Below are 19,260 nucleotides of genomic sequence, written 5' to 3' on the forward strand. Positions count from 1 at the left end.
TCCCAAATTACGTCTCGCTTAATATTTTTTATTTGCGTGCTCTTGTGTGTTTGCTGCTATCTACTTCAGCGGCGTAAACAAGTACTACTTTATAGCTTTCGTTGATTTTTGCTGCCCTCTAGTGGGTAAACCGTGAAGTGACTTTAACAACTTTTCTTCATATGTACGTTCAAAATTTCTATAGCCAATGAACATTTAATCTTACCATTATAAAATTAAAATATATCGCCATATTCATACAAAAAAGTCTGAATCTCGACATTACTGCAGCATGTCCATCTGAATCTTCGGTGGCGGTAACGTGGCTTGAAGGACATTTCATTCCAGCCAATAGCCTTGCGCTAACTCACAGCTGTCCAATCAGAAACGAGTATTTGTTGGCGGTGCCTGAGCTGACGGACCAATAAGCAGAGGTAATTCACCAACAAGCCGGAAGCACATGCTGGCGCGCTGCTGCTAGAGATGTTTGTGTTTTGACATGAATACACACTTTCACAGCTGAGTGGAGTTTAAGAGAAATAAAGTTACGATCACCTGTATAGAATGGCAGCTACTGTAGAAGCGCCTGTCCCAGCGGAGCAGGACTCTGCGCGGTGCGGGACTGAAGAGGAGAACCGCGGGGCGGCGGTGGAGGAGAAGAGCCAGCAGCCGCAGACAGGCTCCACCGGGCCCGCCGTGCCTCACAGCCGCCTGTCCAAACTCCCGCTGACCCGCATCAAAGCTCTGATGAAGACCGACCCAGACGTGTCCCTCGCCAGCCAAGAGTCCGTGTTCATCATCGCTAAAGCCACGGTACAGTCACAGATGCAGGGAATAGAGAGCAGTCGCATCATTACCAAGGATTTATGGAAACGTTGCTGTTGATTTTATTATGTCATACAAATGACGTTCGCACAGCCTGATGAATTTCAAGCATTTTATTTAGCTAATTTTGACTATTATGGCTTCCATCTAATGAAAACCCACGATTCAGTCAAAGTTTCCTTTACATAAGGCTAAGAAACAATAATATTAATACAGAAGTGTTCCTCAGTGGATAAGACAAATGAATGGACTGTTTAGCACATAGACATTGACTTCACCTGCAAGGAGGAGCTCAAGAAAAAATAGTAAAAAAAATAGCTTATGTTTATTGCTATAATTTCTCATCTACTCTTTAGTTTTTCTCAATCTGATTATTTGTTTTTGGAATAGTACAGGGAGAACACTACTACAGTAAGAATTTGGTCTGAATAAGGAAGATAGACATAAATTCTAAATAAATTAATTGTTTGGATAAGCATAAAATGTTCATTTCATGTATAAAATGAAATGTTAAATATTTATTTACATTTTTTCATATCTCATAGGAATTGTTTGTTGAGATGATTGCCAAAGATGCTCTTGTGTACGCCCAGCAAGGAAAGAGGAAAACATTACAAAGAAAAGACTTGGGTAAGTCTTGTTACGTTACATAAGCTACTACAGTATAGTATGAGATATTTAGCACATCAGTGAAACTGAAATTTGTGAAGTATGTTGATTTTACATATAAACGATAATTTACTCTTAAAGATGCTTTTTACAATTCATGCAGTCTGTGACAAAGGCAGTGTGGGCCTGATACAACCACCCTCTATGCTTTTCAATTAAGGTTCTTATTATGTTTGTAGAATTATGTCATTATCTACTCTTTAAGCAAACTCTTTCACTCCAATCTCAAAGAGCTCTAGCTTTGTTTATTTATCGTAGTTGATATCTATTCAGCTTCAGTGATTAAAGGGAAAATCTCAAAAACAACGGAGGGAAACGGAGGCTCAGTGTCACGAGAACTCTGGGATATAATGGGAAAACTATCAAGAAAAATCAGAAGATTATTCTATTGTATGACATTATGGAACCTGGCAGAATATTATGTCTATATCTCAATTTTCTGGTTAAATAGGATGAAATCAATACCAGACACCTAATATTGCTCATTCAAAATGTCTGTCGTTGTAAATAATTTGGTTTCTCCACAACTGCAGTTTTCATTTTATATTTTAAATGTAGCTTGTAGATGATTGGTACATATTTATGCATTTTAAGCAGCTCTGGTGTTTTTTGTCAACAATATTATAGGATGTAGTAGACTGATATCAGTGATGAAAATGTTAAAACATGGCTGTATTTTTGTTCACAGACAATGCTATTGAGGCCATAGATGAGTTTGCTTTCCTAGAAGGTAAGCCTTGTTCAGACAATACACAAATCAGCATAGCGCTCAGATTTTAGTTATTTACCTTTCATCAGTGTAATTTGAGCACTATCCTAACTCCATAAATTAGAGACACCCTCTCCTGTTTTCTCTGCAGGTACGCTAGATTAAAGAGTCCTTTGCGAGACCAGTGAGCAGACGTCATTTCTGCCATCATACAAGAACCTTCCTTTGCAGAAGCAGCTGTCGATAAATCTCTCTGGGACGTTTCTGAATCAAACTCACACATTCAGTGTTTATTGACAGCTTTTATATATAGCTGATCCCTTTGGATTTTCTTTTAAGAATATAATGTGTATATTCTTCTGTAAATATCTGGGTAATTCTACCATACATTGAAATAAATTTTATGTTTTAAACAGCATTCGTTTGTCTGCATCAGATTTCTGTAACTCCCCTGTTTCTTTCATGCTAAGCTGAAATCACAGCTTAACATAAAGTTGACCTGCTGCTGTCAAGGAACAATCTCAGAACCGAGTTGGCAAGCACAAAAAATTATTATTTTTTTATTCCTCCATCCATTTTCTAACACTTGTCCCTAATGGGGTCAGGAGGGGTGCTGGTGCCTATCTCCAGCTAACGTTTCGGGCGAGAGGCGGGGTACATCCTGGACAGGTCGCCAGTCTGTCGCAGAGCAACACAGAGACATACAGGACCTACAACCATGCACACACACTTAGGGAGAATTTAGAGAGACCAATTAACCTAACAGTCATGTTTTTGGACTGTGGGAGGAAGATGGAGTACCCAGAAAGACACAGGGAGAACATTCAACATACGGGAATCAAACCCAGGACCTTCTTGCTGCAAGGCAACAGTACTACCAACTGAGCCACTGTGCAGCCCCCTTCTTTTTGTGGATGTTTGATGAGCTAGAACAGGTTCTTCTTTATTTGATCCCAGTCTGACGATATGTTAATTATTCCAGCTGGTGGCCAGCAGCTTATTGGCTCTAGTCTAGTTTTTTTTTCTTATCCTCCTGTATGCCACTAAACCAACATCTAATACAAAATGTCATATCAGCTGGCATTCAGACCCTCCGGTGAGGTATGTTCAGACTTTATGCTATGTAGAAATCCTTTTTTTTTCAATCTTTTAAAATTATTTTTAAGAAAATATTTGAGGTATCAAACAGTGGAGAAATGACAAATCAACATTCAACCCAGACACCAATACTTTGGTAAACATCGTGACAAGTTGGTTATGCATTTGTGCTACATAATTTTTCTAATTAATTATAAACATGTCCAACAAATGTTGATATGATTGTAGGGGTTTGAAATATTTGTTTTTCAAATATTCAACTAAAACGAGAGCAAGAGTCTTTGAGTGTCCTGAAAAGCACCATAGAAATGTGTGAACAAATTGTATCTTTCTGACAGGCTACAGAAAGTGCCAAAAGTTACAATTTACAATACCTTCACTGTAAAGTTGTCGATTTGATACTGACACAACATTGTCCTCCTACATAGAAATCTTACTATCCGATTCCTAAGCTGACGTCAACTTTAATGACAGTTAAGAAAAGCCTTTCTGAAATGGTGAAGAATTAAAGAAGAAAATACAGAAATCCAAGTAAAAACTTTAGACTGAATTTGAAAAAGGTGAAAAATAATAATATAGGACCTAAAGAGATTTTCAAACCTCACTCTCTTTGTGTAAGCTAGTGTAAAGGAAAATGATTATTTAAGTGCTAAAATACTTACAACATGTGTAAAGGTATAGCTAACACTTTTATTGGAACAGTTTTCTGTTGAGCATGGGAGAGCTGACAATAGCAGACATTTAAACAAGCAGGGCTTTTTCCTCCCCCGCTGAAGACAGAGTAATAAATTTACATTCCGATAGGGGGCAAGAGACTTCTTGGCGCCTCTCCTCGTGCCAGACAGAGATGAGCACGAAGTGGCCAATACTGAGATAAGAACCAGACCTCTGAGCTGTATAGGGGAGTGTCCGGGGTTTCTTTGGGGCCGAAAACAGGTCTCTGATTGGTTGAACAACGGAACGCCTTCTTTGCATATATTAAAATACGGAAACTCCTCTTTGATATAAGATTACTACACGGAGCACGCGGAGAGAGTTTTTTCCATTTTTTCCTCTCCACGTTGGGCGCCGTTGTCTGTCTATGTGTTCTGTGTTCGTTTGTCTTCCCCTGGTGTGTCTTTATTTTATTTTTATGAGTTAATGCATATCTCTGTATCTCTGCAGCTTTGTTGATGAATTAAACTCTGTGATCTGTGACGTCAACACGCTGTGTTAGTTTCGTTTTAGCAGGACGCCGCCACTCGCCAAGGACTCGGGAGAAAAAAGAGGAAAGAGCCAAAACTTTTTGTCCAAAGCTAGCATTAAATGATCTTCTTCCTCAATACTAGCCATGCAAAACCTTAAACTTTGCTTAACAGCTTAATTAGTGGTTTCACAAATACTTTTTATTAAGACCAGAGGGGATAATAAATCCTTTGGAGTTGTAGATTGCATTGCCTCAATCTTTTGACTGTCTTCATTCTGCAGATTCTTTTAAAAAGCAGCTAAAGACTCATTTATTCAGACCAGCTTGGATTTAGGCTACATGATGTTAAAAATTCATCTTTCTTTAAAACAATCACAGTTCTGGTGAGCTTTAGAACTGGAACAGGAAAAAAAAACCTGTTAGTGGAACAATTAAAAAGAAGAATTAGGAACAAAATACATCTAATCACTTTTTGAGACAAAATTAGGGATACTTTATTTTACATGACTGTGTGCCATGTCAGGAGAGCTGGCTGGTTCTTCTCTCCTTTTGTTTCTTGGCTGCACATAAAGTACATAAAGCAAGCCCACAAAGAAATACTGAGGTTCGAATTTCTCCCTCTGCACCGTGACACTGGGAAAATCACATCGCACCAGGAATGTACGAGAGCCTCTCCAGATCTGAGATGTGTGCTGTTCTTCCAGGCAGCACTTGTAAAACACATCCAAAGTCTCTAGTTTCAGACTCCAGGCTCAGTCGAGACCCTGAAACATGTTTGTGGTGGAGATTTCTAAAATAAATTCCTCAGTGTGTTTAAGGTGATTTTTCAGGGTCTAGTGTTTCGGGGGGCAGTGAAGCGGAATGATGGGAAGCTCAGCTGTTTGGTTTCAGGAGAACAACAGTCTACTCCCTGCAGAGGAATGCACACTGCTCTTTATCCCCACACTGCCCAGTCCTCACATGATGAAGGACTGGGCAGTGCTTTATTTTCACAGTAAGAAAAAAATGCGAAAAATTCAATGCTGAACATCTCTATTAAAATAAGGTACCCGAGTCATTCATTCAAGTCTCCAAGTCATGATGGATTTAGTGCTGAACATGTGGCCTTGCTTATAAAAATATTCATATTTAGTTGATAAATTTTTCAAACGACTGACAGACAAAAGAAAAAAGCCAATTTATTTTATAAATAAATAAATAAAATAAAACAACCAACACCATATCTGTCTTCATCTGGACCTATAAGACAGATATCGTTTTAACATTTTTTCCAGTAAAAAAAAAAAGAGAGCGAAATCTGTACTTTGTTGCAATCAAATAGTAAACTGTCATGGGACTGAGAGTTCATGGCTTTTCCAGCAGCTCTGAGGCTTTCCTGACTGTAAATTCTTTATATAACTACCATGATATACAGCAAACTCTTTGGTTTATGGAAATGTTTAAAATGCCTTAAAAGTCTCACACTGAAACATTCAGAAACAAATTTAAATGTATAATTTCAGATTATTTCACACCTTTAAATTTTTTTTTTTTACCAAGTCACTATTTCCTTTAATAATACGTAAAAGTTCCTATAAAATGTACATTTATTAACTAAAAATTGCTTGAGGGTCCAAAAATACTGTGTAAGAAAACCTCAAAAAAGCAATAAACACTTCATTTTGTTGTATACTGTCTTTCTCTACTCCAAGGTAGTCAAAATGAAATGATTTTAATTAAAAATTTTACCAGTGACAACAATAGTGAAGTGTGTCGTAACCTACTGATGTGTGTCTTGCAACTTTGCAATACACAAATTTATACACAAACGTAACATATCTAAATTAGTGCATTTGAACCATTATTTAAAAAAAATTTTGATTAAATAAATTCCTTTAGCACAAAAATAATTAAAACGATGTTTTTAGGCTTCTGCATTCCATGAAGCTTTTTGTCTGTTTGCCTTCATTTAAAGATTATGTCAACTATTCCCCCCCTGCATTTTATCCGTCAGTAATCCGTTTCAGGTACATTAAGAGTCTGTGAGGCTGCACGTCCAGCTCAGCAGGCCAAACTTTCCATCAACTCCAGGAGGGCACAACATCCCTCCTTACATCCCCGGATAATGTTTCCCCGAGTGAGGGAAGCATTAAATATCCTTCCCATGGCTCCTGGGGTTGTTCTTTATTTGTGATTCACCATATTTGTGGCTCAGCACGACATATATTTTAATCAGGGCAAAGATAAACAGAAAGATGTATCTGGCTCACAGGCAGGCCTGTAGTCATGAGAAAGGTATGTTTGTGCAGTTTAGGTTCCAACCTGATTTCTTGGGTCAAATTCTTTAACCCACACCCATCATGCACACACGCTCACATATACCCATATGTATACATAGTGCACGCTTTTACGCCAGCCGCACCCCTCAGCACAGACTGCATATTTTCATACCTTGAATTCCTTAAGGGCATATGGTTGCCTTCATGTCTGGACAGCTTTTTCCCCTCAAGCCTCACAAAGGCATTAAACGCTTTCCTTCAAGAGTGTGTTAACACAATACCAAGAAGAAATGGCATCAGCCACTACCTTAGAGAGGCATTTTCTTTCTGCAGGTGAGGATTGCAGGGAAGTATAAATGTTTTCTGATAAGAAAATGTATCGCTAAGGTTTTAGTGTTTATGTGTCCTCTGCCAGCAAAGCTGCTTGCTAACATCCACATGTCACTTTGTTAAGTTAAATCAGAAATTGCTATCTCCAACGGTGATTTTTCTTGCAACCACAGAATGTGTAGTATTAGCTTAAAGTGACTTCTCAGAGACTGTTCTCAAAATAACATTACTGTAGTGCAGCTAAGACCTCATGAGCGGAACACAAACTTAGAGAAAAGTGAGACTTTTAGTTTCTTCGATTCACTATAAGGCTTATTATAAAGTAGGCTTTTCTTGTGACTGTATGTTTGAAGAAATGAAAGGGGTAGCACACTCATACTGCAACATTCACCTCAATACTGATAAAAGTTTGGTTTTCAAAATAATAGAAAATGTTTTGATGATCACTGAGGTGACATGTAGATTGCTTTTAAATTTTTGGGTAGGGTACTCGATTGTTAGGTCTCCAACAGTTTCTTATTTTTATGTGGAGATTTGTTTGGATGAATCTCCATATAAATATTTGCCTTGTGAACTTTTGTCTTGGATGGCTATTGTGGTTTGCACTGATGTGGAGGCTTGGTGTAGGATCATCCCTCCAGGACATGTTATGTTTGTGTTCTTGTTTTGCATTTTTTTTTCTAATTACTTGTGTTTGGGCATGTAAATCCATTCAGAAATTGTGAACTACAATCCTGCAATCCTAAATACAAATAAAACTGAAAAGTTGTAAAAGTGATGTCTATTCATAGCAATCCAGAAAATTCATTTGTGGATCCATACCAGCTGTCTTACGGAAAACGTTTTATATTTTTAAGTGAAGTCAAGACAAAAGAAAGCAGGGATTTCTAACCAAACATAAAAGGTTTGTTACAGACTTTTTGACTTTATTGGCAAAGTATGCTTTATAATCCTGATAAATTACCAACCATAAATAACAAGGAATTTAGTCTGTAAAAAAGTACTATTTGTCATCTCTAGCAAATAGAACTCTGGTTCTATTTGTTAAATGTGTTTGGTGCAAAATATCTTATGGATTACAATTTGTAAGTGCTGTCATAGTTAGAGATCTAAATTTTTGGAGACATGCCTAGACGTTTCATGAAATTGAAACGGAATTGTTTGGCCTTAATAACCATTACTACATTTGAGAAAAAGGTGGGATGCCAACAAGCCTGAAAACACTGTTCTAGATATTGAAGCACATGCTTCAATATGCTGTGGGGATGTTTTTCTGCAGGAGGGACTGGTGTAAAACAGTCCCTCCTGTTTTGCACCAATAACAGTCCCTCCTGTTCCTGATGCAAAACCAGGAACAGTTTTGCACCATTTTGAACCATAGAATGGTTTCTATTCTTCACAAAATAGAAACCATCATGAGGAAAGACCATTATGTGGAAATACACTGTGTTCCAAATTATTATGCAAATTGGATTTAAGTGTCATAAAGATTAAATTTTTTGTTGGGCTATTAAATTTATAGATGGTATTGTGTGTCAGGGCTCTTTGAATCACTATAATTAATTTCAGAGAGCTGGGTTGATTAGTTTGTCTGGTGAGCTCAATTAAAGGAAATCTACTTAAGAAGGATGTTCCACATTATTAAGCAGGCCACAGGTTTCAAGCAATATGGGAAAGAGAAAGAATCTCTCTGCTGACAAAAATTATCAGATAGTGTAGTGCTGTATGACAAGGTATGAAAACATGAGATATTTAATGAAAACTGAAGTTTTATCATCATACTGTGAAGATATTTGTGGCTGATTCAGAACAAAGATGGGTTTGTACAGATAAAGGCATAATGAGGAAGGTTTCTATTAGACAAATTTATCGGATTAAGAGAGCAGCTGTTAAAATGCCCTTACAAAGCAGCAAACAGTTATTTGAAGCTGCTGGTGCCTCTAGAACCTCCAGGTGGAGGATCCTCCAGAGGCTTGCGGTGCATGAACCTACTATTGGGCCCCTAACCAGAGCTCACAAGCAGAAACGGTCGCAGTGGGCCCAGCCGTACATGAAGATTAATTTTCATACAGACTTGTTCACTGATGACTGGACTGGATGATGGACGCAGTAGTGGATTGGTGGTGGATGGCCACCACATCCCAACACAGCTGTGACGTCATCAAGGAGGTGGTGGAGTCTTTTTTTGGGCTTAAATCATGAGGAGAGAATCATTGGTCAGCCCTTTCAGAGTCCCTGAAGGTGTGAAAATGACCTCAGCAAAGTATATGGACTTTCTGACTGATCACTTTCTTTCATGGTTCAAAAAGAAGAGTCGTACCTTCAGTAGCAAAATCATCCTCATGCATGACAATGCACCATCTCATGCTGCAAGGAATACCACTGTGTCATTGGCTGCAATCGGCATAAAAGGGGAGAAACTCATGGTGTGGTCACCATCCTCCTCTGACCTCAACCCTATTGAGAACCTTTGGAGTTTCCTCAAGCAGAAGATCTGAAGGTGGAATACAGTTCATATCAAAACAGCAGCTCTGGGAAAATATTCTGACATCCTGCAAAGAAATTCAAGCAGAATCTTTCCACAAACTCACAAGTTCAATGGATGCAAGAATTGTGCTGTGATGTCAAAGAAGGGGTCATATGTTAACATGTAACTCGGTCTGTTAAGATATTTTTTATTGAAATAGATTTTGATTTTAGTACATGTGACCACTTAATGCTGCACATTCAAAGAATGACCATTTGCAGTACTTTATAATCCATAAAATGTTTATAAAATCTGCTGTGCATAATAATTTGGAACAGTGCATTTCGAGTTTTTTATTTTTGAAAAAATACTGTTCTCATGGGGAGCTTTGTTCAGTAAAATTTTATTTATACTGTAATAGTTCATGACTTGAAAATTATGCTGACCATAATTTACATTGACCATTTAGGAATAACTGAGAAAATATCACTTGCATAATAATTTGGAACACGGTGTATTGAAGCAAAACGTCAGCTAAGTATTAATGGGTATGGAAATGGATGGTTGGATAAAAGGAAGAAATGTTGAATGATGCTGGAATAAAGCAAATATGTTCAAAATTGTCTTTATTAAAAAAATGCCATTAGGACCATAGGAACGCATGATATGTGTGAAAAATGTCCTGGTGTCGAGCATGTATGGTATTGTAACAAACCTGCAGGAGTATTTTTTAGTATTTGATGTATTTATTGAAAAGTTACATTACAAAAGCACAAAAATACAGATATTACCAGTGAGAGAATGAACAAACCCAGTTCTCACTATTATCTGAGCAACTTAAGACTGTAAAACGATATATGAATGTATATCATTACTGTATATCACCAGATTGAGTCATATAGCTAAAAACTATTTCTGGACCTGTCAAAAGGTTGATTTAAAAAAGTGTGATTTTCTCCTGTTTAAACTGGACAACACATCCCACTGGAGTATTTTTTAAATTGAAAGTAATCTGTTAATGTGACAAATTACACCTCCAGCTTTGATTTATAACGCTTTAATTAGTGCAGCAGTATTTCTTCATCCATAATGCTTTGGGAGATTTTATGATTGATCATTTTTCACTCTGCTGTTGTTGGATGTGTTATGTTTTCGTAACCTGTTTCTGTTGTTTTTCCCAGCACAGACTAACCATATTAATTCTTATCGGAAACAGATGCAGGGTTACTTTATTTCCTCTGGTTTTTATCATGTAATCAGGCTGCGCTGCTGCTTTCCATTGAAGCCGCCAGGCTGCAGATGAATACACTTTACTGGCATGTTGAAGCTCCACGTTACTCTTGTGCTGTTTGATTATGGAAACAAAGTCCCAACTTTATTATGATTTATGCGCAGTAATGGAGAAGATGTAGAGCTCTGGCACTGAGCTGTTATTCAAACATCTGTATCATTTGTTATAAAAATACTTTCCATTTATTTGGTGACTTTAGTGCTGAATGGGCCAACATTTGAAAAAAGGCAGTGTGCTCAGATTAGTTTCATACTGATGTTGGACTTCAGGGTTTGCTCTGTTAGCTGCAGCATCACTCAGAAGTTTACACCTGTGGCAGAAGTAAAAATTTGATAAGTTCAAATATAAACACACACTCACACTAATATATTAATAAATATCCTTTAGAGTTTTAACTACATGCTCTTTGAAACAAAATCATGGCATAAATCTGGCTTAAACAGGAGAGCTTCCAGGCACAAACCTAAATTTTAACCAAAGTTTGTACATTTTCAGTAGAGTTGAGGCCATTCCAGAACCCCAGTATCAGCTGGTTTGAACGTGTTCTGGGAGTTAATTTTCTGACTGGAATGCACAGTTGTGTCAAACTTTCCATTGGCTAATAGTTGGGTTGGAACAAGCTGAATAGCTGGATGCTACTCTTCAATCTTTATTATTCCTGCCACTTTGTGCTGTGCAAGTTCACATGCACAGGAAGGGGATCCCGTATGCAGAAAGACCCCAGGAGACAGAACTACCAACAGTGCCACCATGCAGTCACTTCAATTCAATTTAATTCAACTTAATTCAGTTCAATTCAAAAGCCAAACATATTGTATTTTGACTTCGAAATAGAGGAGAAACCTCCATTTGAATGGCAACCTACAGTGACTGACTGGGAGTCTGGGTGTACTCTCTACATTGAGCAAAAAAGAAAGACAAAGGCTGCTTTTGAAATGGTTTCACCAATAAGCCAACTAAACAGATGAGCTCTGAGCCTGAACCATTAAAAACCGAGAACACATGTAGATATTAACATAATGTTTCTTTATCCATGAGAGGCAAAGGGTTTGACATAGAAAGACAAATTACAGACAATTTATATCTTCTATACTGGAAGAATATTAGGCTATTAGTGGCACATACTGAAATACCCTTACAGTGTGTTTAGTTTTAAAGACCTGACTCCTTCAAGCTGTGCAACTCTAGAAAATTAGCTCATTCTTTATCCCCCCAATCATAACTGTTCTCTGAAGGTATTTAATTTGTGCGTTTTTTTCAGCTGCAGAGGTCAGTCAAGCTTGAAGGTGTCGGTCTGGGAGCAGCTAATTCTTTTTCAGTCACCACTGCCTCAGTCCACAATGATGTAAAGCTGCTTGCACAGGGAGAACATGCAACCTCAGAATACAAACTCCCAGCTGGGATTCAAACCTGTAACCCTCATGTCTCACTAATGAAATACCAACAAATTGAAGTGGCAAACGACTCAGCCAGAATTAGTCCAGAAGCTATTATAAGCTCATGATTAAGGTGCAACCTGCTAAGGGACATTTAATCAAATATTGGTGGGGTGTATGTACATTTTTGAGCCTGTAAAATTCTGCTTACAGAAAATGTGCAGATTAAAAAATACGCTCACTGAAGTTGTTTGTTTGGTAAACAATATTTAAAATGCATAATTACACATTATTACGACATCAGTACACATAAGAAGTGCAAATGAACCTAAATAAATCTTAAATCTGGAAAACGAACCCTGTTTTTGCCAATTTGCTTGTTAAATAACTGGACAGGGAATGTGATTAAACGTGATAGCATGAGCATTGCTATTTGTTCTTATCACTCTTTTGAAATCTATTCAGTCCTTAAGGCAAAACATGCAGCAGAGGAGGAAAAAAGAAATTTAAAGCCTCAAATCAAACAAATTGGGTTTGGCATCCTGAGCGAGGACATGAGAAAGGATAAACAGAGGGTGGGAGGGAAGGACGGTAAGAGAGAAAAAAGAGAGGTGGTGAAAGTGAGTGAGTGAGAGATGGGCAGGGAGGTATAAAGAGAGGGAGGGAGTTATCTACAAGAGGCAGCCATAGAGGGAGAGGTGACAGAGTAGATTATCCTCTCCTCCCTGCCAGTCTCACCATGTTCATGCTGCAGACGCTGACTGTTCTCTCGCTCACTGTCATCTTCCTGGCATCTGTAGAAGGTAGGACACAGCTATCTTTTGAATATCTGTGTGTTTTGCGTCTTGCATGTATTGCATGCACCCTGCAGGTGGACAGGGTGGCAAACAGAGCGATGGCGAACACAACAAAAGGAAAGAAGAGGGAAAGAGGCATGGCAGCAGCAAGGATGTAGGCATGGATGTAAACAGAGGGGCAGAACGCAGGATGAGCATCTGAAAATCACACGCATGCAGAGCAACATGCCAGCCTCTTCTATCAAACACAGCTTAGGAAATGCTCTGATTCGGCATCACCCATGGTATAGCGAACAGCTCTTTCCTTCTATTATTATTTTTTTTTACAGCTCACATTGCTCCTAGTGTTTCAGATCTCACTTTGTTTTGTTTACACATTGGCTTTGAATGAGGGGACATGATGCCAAACACACACTCCCCCTCTCCTCATCTCACTTCCACTCATTTCTCACACTGAACAGGGTAAACCAGTGCATCTCCTCTGACATTCCTCTGAGGATTATTTTTAGGACAGATAATGTGGAAATAATGCAGAATTATTCTGTAGCTGACATTAAGATGATTCTTGGCTATTACCAAACTTTTTTAATTGCATTTTTTGTGTTGATGCTGTGATGTAGTGCGTAATATATTCTAAGGTGTTGTTTTCTGTTTCCCAGGAAAAGGCGTGCAGATGCAGAGGGATGTCCAGTGTTGCATGCTGTACTCCCAGGGTAAGGTGCGTACCAAAGATGTGCTGCGGTTTGAGGTGCAGACGGAGGGGCCCGACTGCAGCATACAAGCCATCATGCAAGTATTTCAGCTATCCACTCCTGGAGCTTAAGAGCACAGAGCAATTTGGAGGCATGGAAAAAATGCTTCTCGTTAGCGTCGGAGCAGGGCTGCATGGCCCGAGAGGCATTGTCTTCTTTCCAGGTCAAATTGTTATGGCAGAGCTGCTTGCTGTGATTGCCAGGGAAGTAAAAGAGGAAATATGTGGGAATAACAAGCCGTCTGAAAATACCTTTCAGGCGAGCTGAGCCCCGCAGCATTCAGTCACTCAGTCAAAACAGCAGGGTTTAGTTAAGTAAACGACACTGTGATACCGATCGCTGCCAGCAGTTCACAGAAATCCGATGTAGCAAGAGAGTTTGCTTTTGCACACGATCCAGTTAACACAAACACAGAAGTCTTCTCACACACAAAATATTTTTACGGCACCTTGTAAAAGTTTTCATTCCCCTTTTTATTGTACAACCACAATTGTTCAATGTACTTTATTGAGATTTTAAATGATGCTCAAATACTAAAGTAGTGAGTAATTGAGAAGAAGGTTTGTATTTCTTCCCCCAACATGTCCATGGCGATTATTGGGGAGCTGCAGAGATTCACAGCTCAGGTGGAAGAATCTGACAAACGCAAACACTCCTCAAGTCTGTCCTGTTGTGGAGTGGAAAGACAAAAGTGTTGATTGAACAATATAAGAAGTCTTGTTTGCCACAAACCACATGGAAAACACATCAACCATGTGGAAGACTGTGCTCAGCTTAGATCAGACCAAAATTAAACTTTTTGGCCAATATGCAGAATGTGTTTTAAAAACTAAAAATCCTGAATAAGCCTTTCACATGGTGGTGGCTGCATCATGCTGCAGAGATGCTTTTTTTCAGCAGGAAAGATGGTCAGTAGGTGAGCTGTTGAATACAGGGCAAGAAAACTTATTACCTGCAAAAATCTTGAGGTTTGGATGTAGGCTCACTCTGATAAGAGGTTAAAATTGCTTTTCCCAGAAGGTCTTCACGCAAAAATTGGACAAAAATCGAAGTTTTTAGATGTAAAATAGTGGTACAGACATAATCAAATTGACTTGCAGCTACAGTGTGGCAAAAGGTGATTTGACAAAGTATTAAGAGGAGATCAATGGAAGACGACAGGTTTCTGATTTGTATTTGTAAAAAATCATCTCTTTCACAATTGCGCAGTACTCTGTGTTGGCCTTTCTCAACAATGCCAATAAATCACTCTGACGTTTGTGGCTTTAAAGTGATCAAATACAAAAAGACTCTAGCGATATGAACATTCTTAATTTACCAACTCAGGACTTTCATCACTTTGTTCCCATGTCCAATCGTGTTTGTTCTTTAATCCTTGACAAACGTATTTCTGATCTTACATCTTTCAAATTTGTTTGAAATCTGTTGAGTGTTGGGTCGATCCAAGTGAGAGATTCTGTTCTGCTTAATGCAATATGATTCTCTCTCTAGACTTTACACAAAGAAGGCAGTGAAATGTGCGGACCCCAGAGATCGTAAGGTGAAGAGGTTGTTGAGGAAGCTTCTGCAGAGACAGAGATTGAAGAACCACAGAACAATGTGGCTGCCTCCTCGCGACAACCTGCCCGCCATGTCAGAGGTTAGGTTTGAACGTCCTTGCAGCTGCTTTTACTCACTAACCACATCTTTCACCAGAGCCAACTATCTTCCCCATGCATACAGCTGTAGTTGAACGCAGGCCTCCTTATGTTTCAAGGGGAAATCTGTTTGTAAAAGCCCAATAAGCAGTGGAGATCTGTAAATCAGACCTTGAATGTGTGCATGCCATTTTGGCATGGGCCACTATAAGATTCTCACTGGAATTAAAAATACCACAATTTCAATTTCAAATGTCACAATTTTAAAAGCAAATTTAAAACAAAATGTAAAACATGAAACAGAAAAGCAATGATTAATTGTGCTGCTGTAAAATAATAACTCCCCCCGCCCCCAGTGTCTGCTGGTTTGGGATACATTACTCTGAAAGTCTGACATGGTCTCAAGAGAACAGTTTAAAGTGAAATACACTTTGATTAGATCAAATTATGAACACATAGTATCTAAGTCTGTCTCTCTGACATAGTGACACGGATACAAGCCCAACATCTAATCCTTATCTCTGTTGTAGTCTCGTCCAGTAATGGTGGAATAACGCGAGCAATATTACCCTCCATCCTCCGGGTGGAGAATGGAGGGTAATATTGGGCACAGGCGCATTTGTCCTACCCAAATATTTCACCGCATTTGCGAAAAGTATTTGAATTTGAAATCTTCCACTCGCGTGCTTTTATTTTAATTTAAATCAGTTGTTTAAATTCTCATTCTGTATGATAAAAAAAAACAAAACATACTCTTTAGTTAGTTCACATTCTGATACTGTACATTACTGCAGTCTGCTGCAAATACATGAATGCCATGCAGGGATATCAGGATGCAGAGAGGGAGAGACAGGAGCAGACCAGCAGGTGAGAGGCAGTAATACACAACAGTAGATATTTTTAATTAAATGTTTGTGGCTGAAAATGACAGGAGGAAAAAAAAACATTTTGGATTTCTTGCCTCAGTCTGTGTTTCAATCTTTTGAGAGCCATGGCTCATGTTTGGTAAGTTATTAAATGGAGGGCTGGAAAGTTAACAGTGAGGAGCTACAGTAAGGTGTCTGTTAGATGTAAAAAGTATCATTTTTATTTATTTTGTAGTGCAAACTGTTGCACTGATGTAGAGTTGTTCATGAAGTACAGCACTTGTTTTATAGACTATTTTTGTTGGTCAAACTGCTGTATTGAGTTTAAAAATGCTGAATCCTATTTTACTATATCTGTTTTTTACTTAAGGTTTTAGAAAGAGGCAGAACCAGTTCAATTGCCAGTCAACATATGTAAATGGATTTTTGAGAAATAACCAAATGTATTTTGACCAATAAAATGCAAGAGGCAAATAATAAAGTAAGCATTCAGTCCTGGAATGACAGTCATTATGCTGTTATTAGAGTTACGCGTTACTAAGTAACGTGTTCATGACACCATTGTTTTTGACATTTCTGCTCAAGCTATTTACGGATCTATCAGATTTCTGATATGTGTGTCCCCTCAATGATGCCCTTTACCGAGAGCGTCTCCGACTTTACCATCTAAGCTGCACTTCCTTACCCTCTCCAGTGCACTTTCCTACACTGTCTCCTCTGACAGAGCCTGACAGAAATAATAATCTTTCTGTTAACCAGATCTCACCCTTCAACAATATCCCAGTAGGCTGAATTTGTCCCTTTTGCTGCAAATCTTCTGCGACAGCGCGCTTGATCGCATCTCTTTAGCGTAAATACAGAGTGAAAATGTAAATAAAGTTCAGCTAAAAGATATTCATATACCCTTGGAAAATTCTGATTTTACTTTTACCAGTTTGTCTTATCTGAATGAATGTTTTATTAACATTTTGCAGTGGCCTTGCCACAGTCAAAAATCAAATCTGACATAAAATCTAAAGATTAGGGTGATGGCAAGTATGCATCTCAACATTAAAAGTTTAAGGCTCATCCCGAAAGATTAAATGCCACAAATACCAATGCAAAAAGCTGGTCAGCAAGTATAACAATCCCTTCATTGCTCTGATTGTTTATGGAGAATGGTATAAATAATTTAACATGTTGATTTTTGTTGAAATAAAAACAGTGTTACCTCTCTTACAATGCTTTTTTGCTTTTTGGAGCACGTCTATCTGATTTCCAGTGTGAAAAATCTTTCTTGGTTGAATGAAAATATTTCTTGGGTATGAATATTTTTGAGCTCAACTGTTCCTCCGTTTTGATTCTCATATATCTGCTCACCTGTTACAATTGTTTTCAACTATTGTGATCAGGACAAAAAAGACAACTGGGCAGTTCTGAATGTGGAGTGATGAAGCACCATCAACAGTGGAGTTAGTCGTAGTCATACGTAAGGCTTCTCTAAGTTTAATAAAGTTTTACTGAAATTAGTTTAAAGCTCATATTATGTTAATGTCTAATCCAAAATCTTTTAAATTCTCCTCTTACTTTGCAGGCCAAGTAATCATTCAGCAGCTCGTCGGCTTTAATCTGCGACGCTCGCTGACGTTCCAGTCATCTTGTGTCTCTCTATCCGTCTCCTTGGGACCAGACCTGGGCAGCAATACTTATTTAAATGGTATAATAAAATATTCCCAATATGTGAGAGGGAGAGTATTATTGTAAGATAAACTGCAGTGATTTTTATTTAATGGCTTATACTGTTATTTGCCAGAGCCTGCCTGAAAGTATCGCCCTCTGAAATAGTGTAAACACTTGTGGCTGATGTGAGATCAGTGAAACAGCATTGACATTCATATATTATATCTGCAATATACTCTGTGCTTATTTGTGACTCGTACTGCGTAAATAATGTAATGATGTAGTTGGGGTTTTGTCAAAATCAGCTGAGTGTGCAGAAATTTGAAAAACATGTTTTTAATATTAACTTGCACTTTGCTCTTTTCTTCTTTGGCTTTCTTTTGAAGTATTTGTACTGAGGCTTACAGGTCTTTGTTAAGGCCAGCATGGGAAAAAAAATCACAAGGTGATGATTTCCATGGGCTTTAACATACTTTTTAACACATTTTGTCTACTTTATATATTGACTGTTTGTAAAATACAAGTAGATCCTTTGGATTTTGACCCACCGGTATCAACAAATCATCAGATTTAACTTGGCTTAAGTTTACTTTTATCTTTTTAATTAGTAGTTTGACAATGAACTATGCCAAAGCACTCATGAGTTGATTCATTAAATGACAAGGCTGTTAAAACTTAGAGGGCTGTCTTGTGTGTAAAGCACACAAGCATTGTAACGTAGAGGAATGCACTGTATCTCAAGTGAATTATTTTATAAATTAATCTGAAACATTGACTACAACTGGTTTCGTGCATTTTGTTGGGGCTGGGTGGTCTTACGTAGAGATTATACAATGTTGATGTTTGTCATGAAGACAAATGCAGGGAAGGTGGCAAGAAAAGCAGAACAGGCGTGTCATAACATAAAAATATAATTTATAGCAATGTAGCTCAAGGCAGAAAACACAATCCAAAAATCAGGGAGTGAAGCAATAACAGATTAAATTGAAAGAACACAAGTATGTCGACAGAAGCAGAATGAAAGCATAAAAAATAGTACAAACATGGGAAGCAGAAGGATCTCATGTTTAACTAGAGACACAGGAGATTTATATGTTGGGTGGGTGATTATTTAAACCAGAACAGGTGAGCGTAATTAACTGTGTGGCAACAGCTGGGATGAAGGAGGAGAGAAAGGTTTCACAAATTGTACGTCATTCAGTGCAATTTCTGAAACTGGGTGGGCTGGACAAATCATATAAAAACTTTGTGACAAATAGTAATGTTAAGGAAGTAGTCTGAATCTAAACCAAAGTAAGAAAAAAAAACATTTGTTATCCAGAAATTATTCATTTTATCCTTTGAAACATGAAATAAAGAAC

At 38.1% G+C, this 19,260-nt stretch overlaps 2 protein-coding genes across 2 annotated transcripts; both read left to right on the top strand.

Moving 5' to 3' along the window:
* Window positions 1-408: 408 nt before the first annotated feature.
* pole4 (polymerase (DNA-directed), epsilon 4, accessory subunit) lies at window positions 409-2,600 on the top strand. The gene is made up of 4 exons (XM_028026724.1): window positions 409-792; window positions 1,350-1,434; window positions 2,162-2,203; window positions 2,334-2,600. Exons 1-4 carry the CDS (start codon window positions 544-546, stop codon window positions 2,345-2,347), a joined length of 390 nt encoding a protein of 129 aa, XP_027882525.1. The 5' UTR covers window positions 409-543; the 3' UTR covers window positions 2,348-2,600.
* Window positions 2,601-12,834: 10,234 nt separating this feature from the next.
* ccl44 (chemokine (C-C motif) ligand 44) lies at window positions 12,835-18,672 on the top strand. Its single transcript, XM_028027804.1, has 5 exons — window positions 12,835-12,991; window positions 13,645-13,774; window positions 15,229-15,376; window positions 17,632-17,708; window positions 17,814-18,672. The coding sequence occupies exons 1-4, from the start codon at window positions 12,928-12,930 to the stop codon at window positions 17,668-17,670; spliced, it is 381 nt and encodes a 126-aa protein (XP_027883605.1). The 5' UTR covers window positions 12,835-12,927; the 3' UTR covers window positions 17,671-17,708; window positions 17,814-18,672.
* The last annotated feature ends 588 nt before the right edge of the window (window positions 18,673-19,260 follow it).

This window comes from Xiphophorus couchianus, chromosome 9, assembly GCF_001444195.1.
Source record: "Xiphophorus couchianus chromosome 9, X_couchianus-1.0, whole genome shotgun sequence".
Taxonomy (NCBI): domain Eukaryota; kingdom Metazoa; phylum Chordata; class Actinopteri; order Cyprinodontiformes; family Poeciliidae; genus Xiphophorus; species Xiphophorus couchianus.

Coding starts and splice junctions, on each gene's coding strand:
- pole4 (XM_028026724.1), top strand. CDS start 544: ATGGCAGCTACTGTAGAAGCGCCTGTCCCAGCGGAGCAGGACTCTGCG. Junction 793..1,349: donor TCATCATCGCTAAAGCCACG/GTACAGTCACAG, acceptor CATATCTCATAG/GAATTGTTTGTTGAGATGAT. Junction 1,435..2,161: donor ATTACAAAGAAAAGACTTGG/GTAAGTCTTGTT, acceptor TTTTGTTCACAG/ACAATGCTATTGAGGCCATA.
- ccl44 (XM_028027804.1), top strand. CDS start 12,928: ATGTTCATGCTGCAGACGCTGACTGTTCTCTCGCTCACTGTCATCTTC. Junction 12,992..13,644: donor CTTCCTGGCATCTGTAGAAG/GTAGGACACAGC, acceptor TCTGTTTCCCAG/GAAAAGGCGTGCAGATGCAG. Junction 15,377..17,631: donor ACCTGCCCGCCATGTCAGAG/GTTAGGTTTGAA, acceptor TATTGTGATCAG/GACAAAAAAGACAACTGGGC.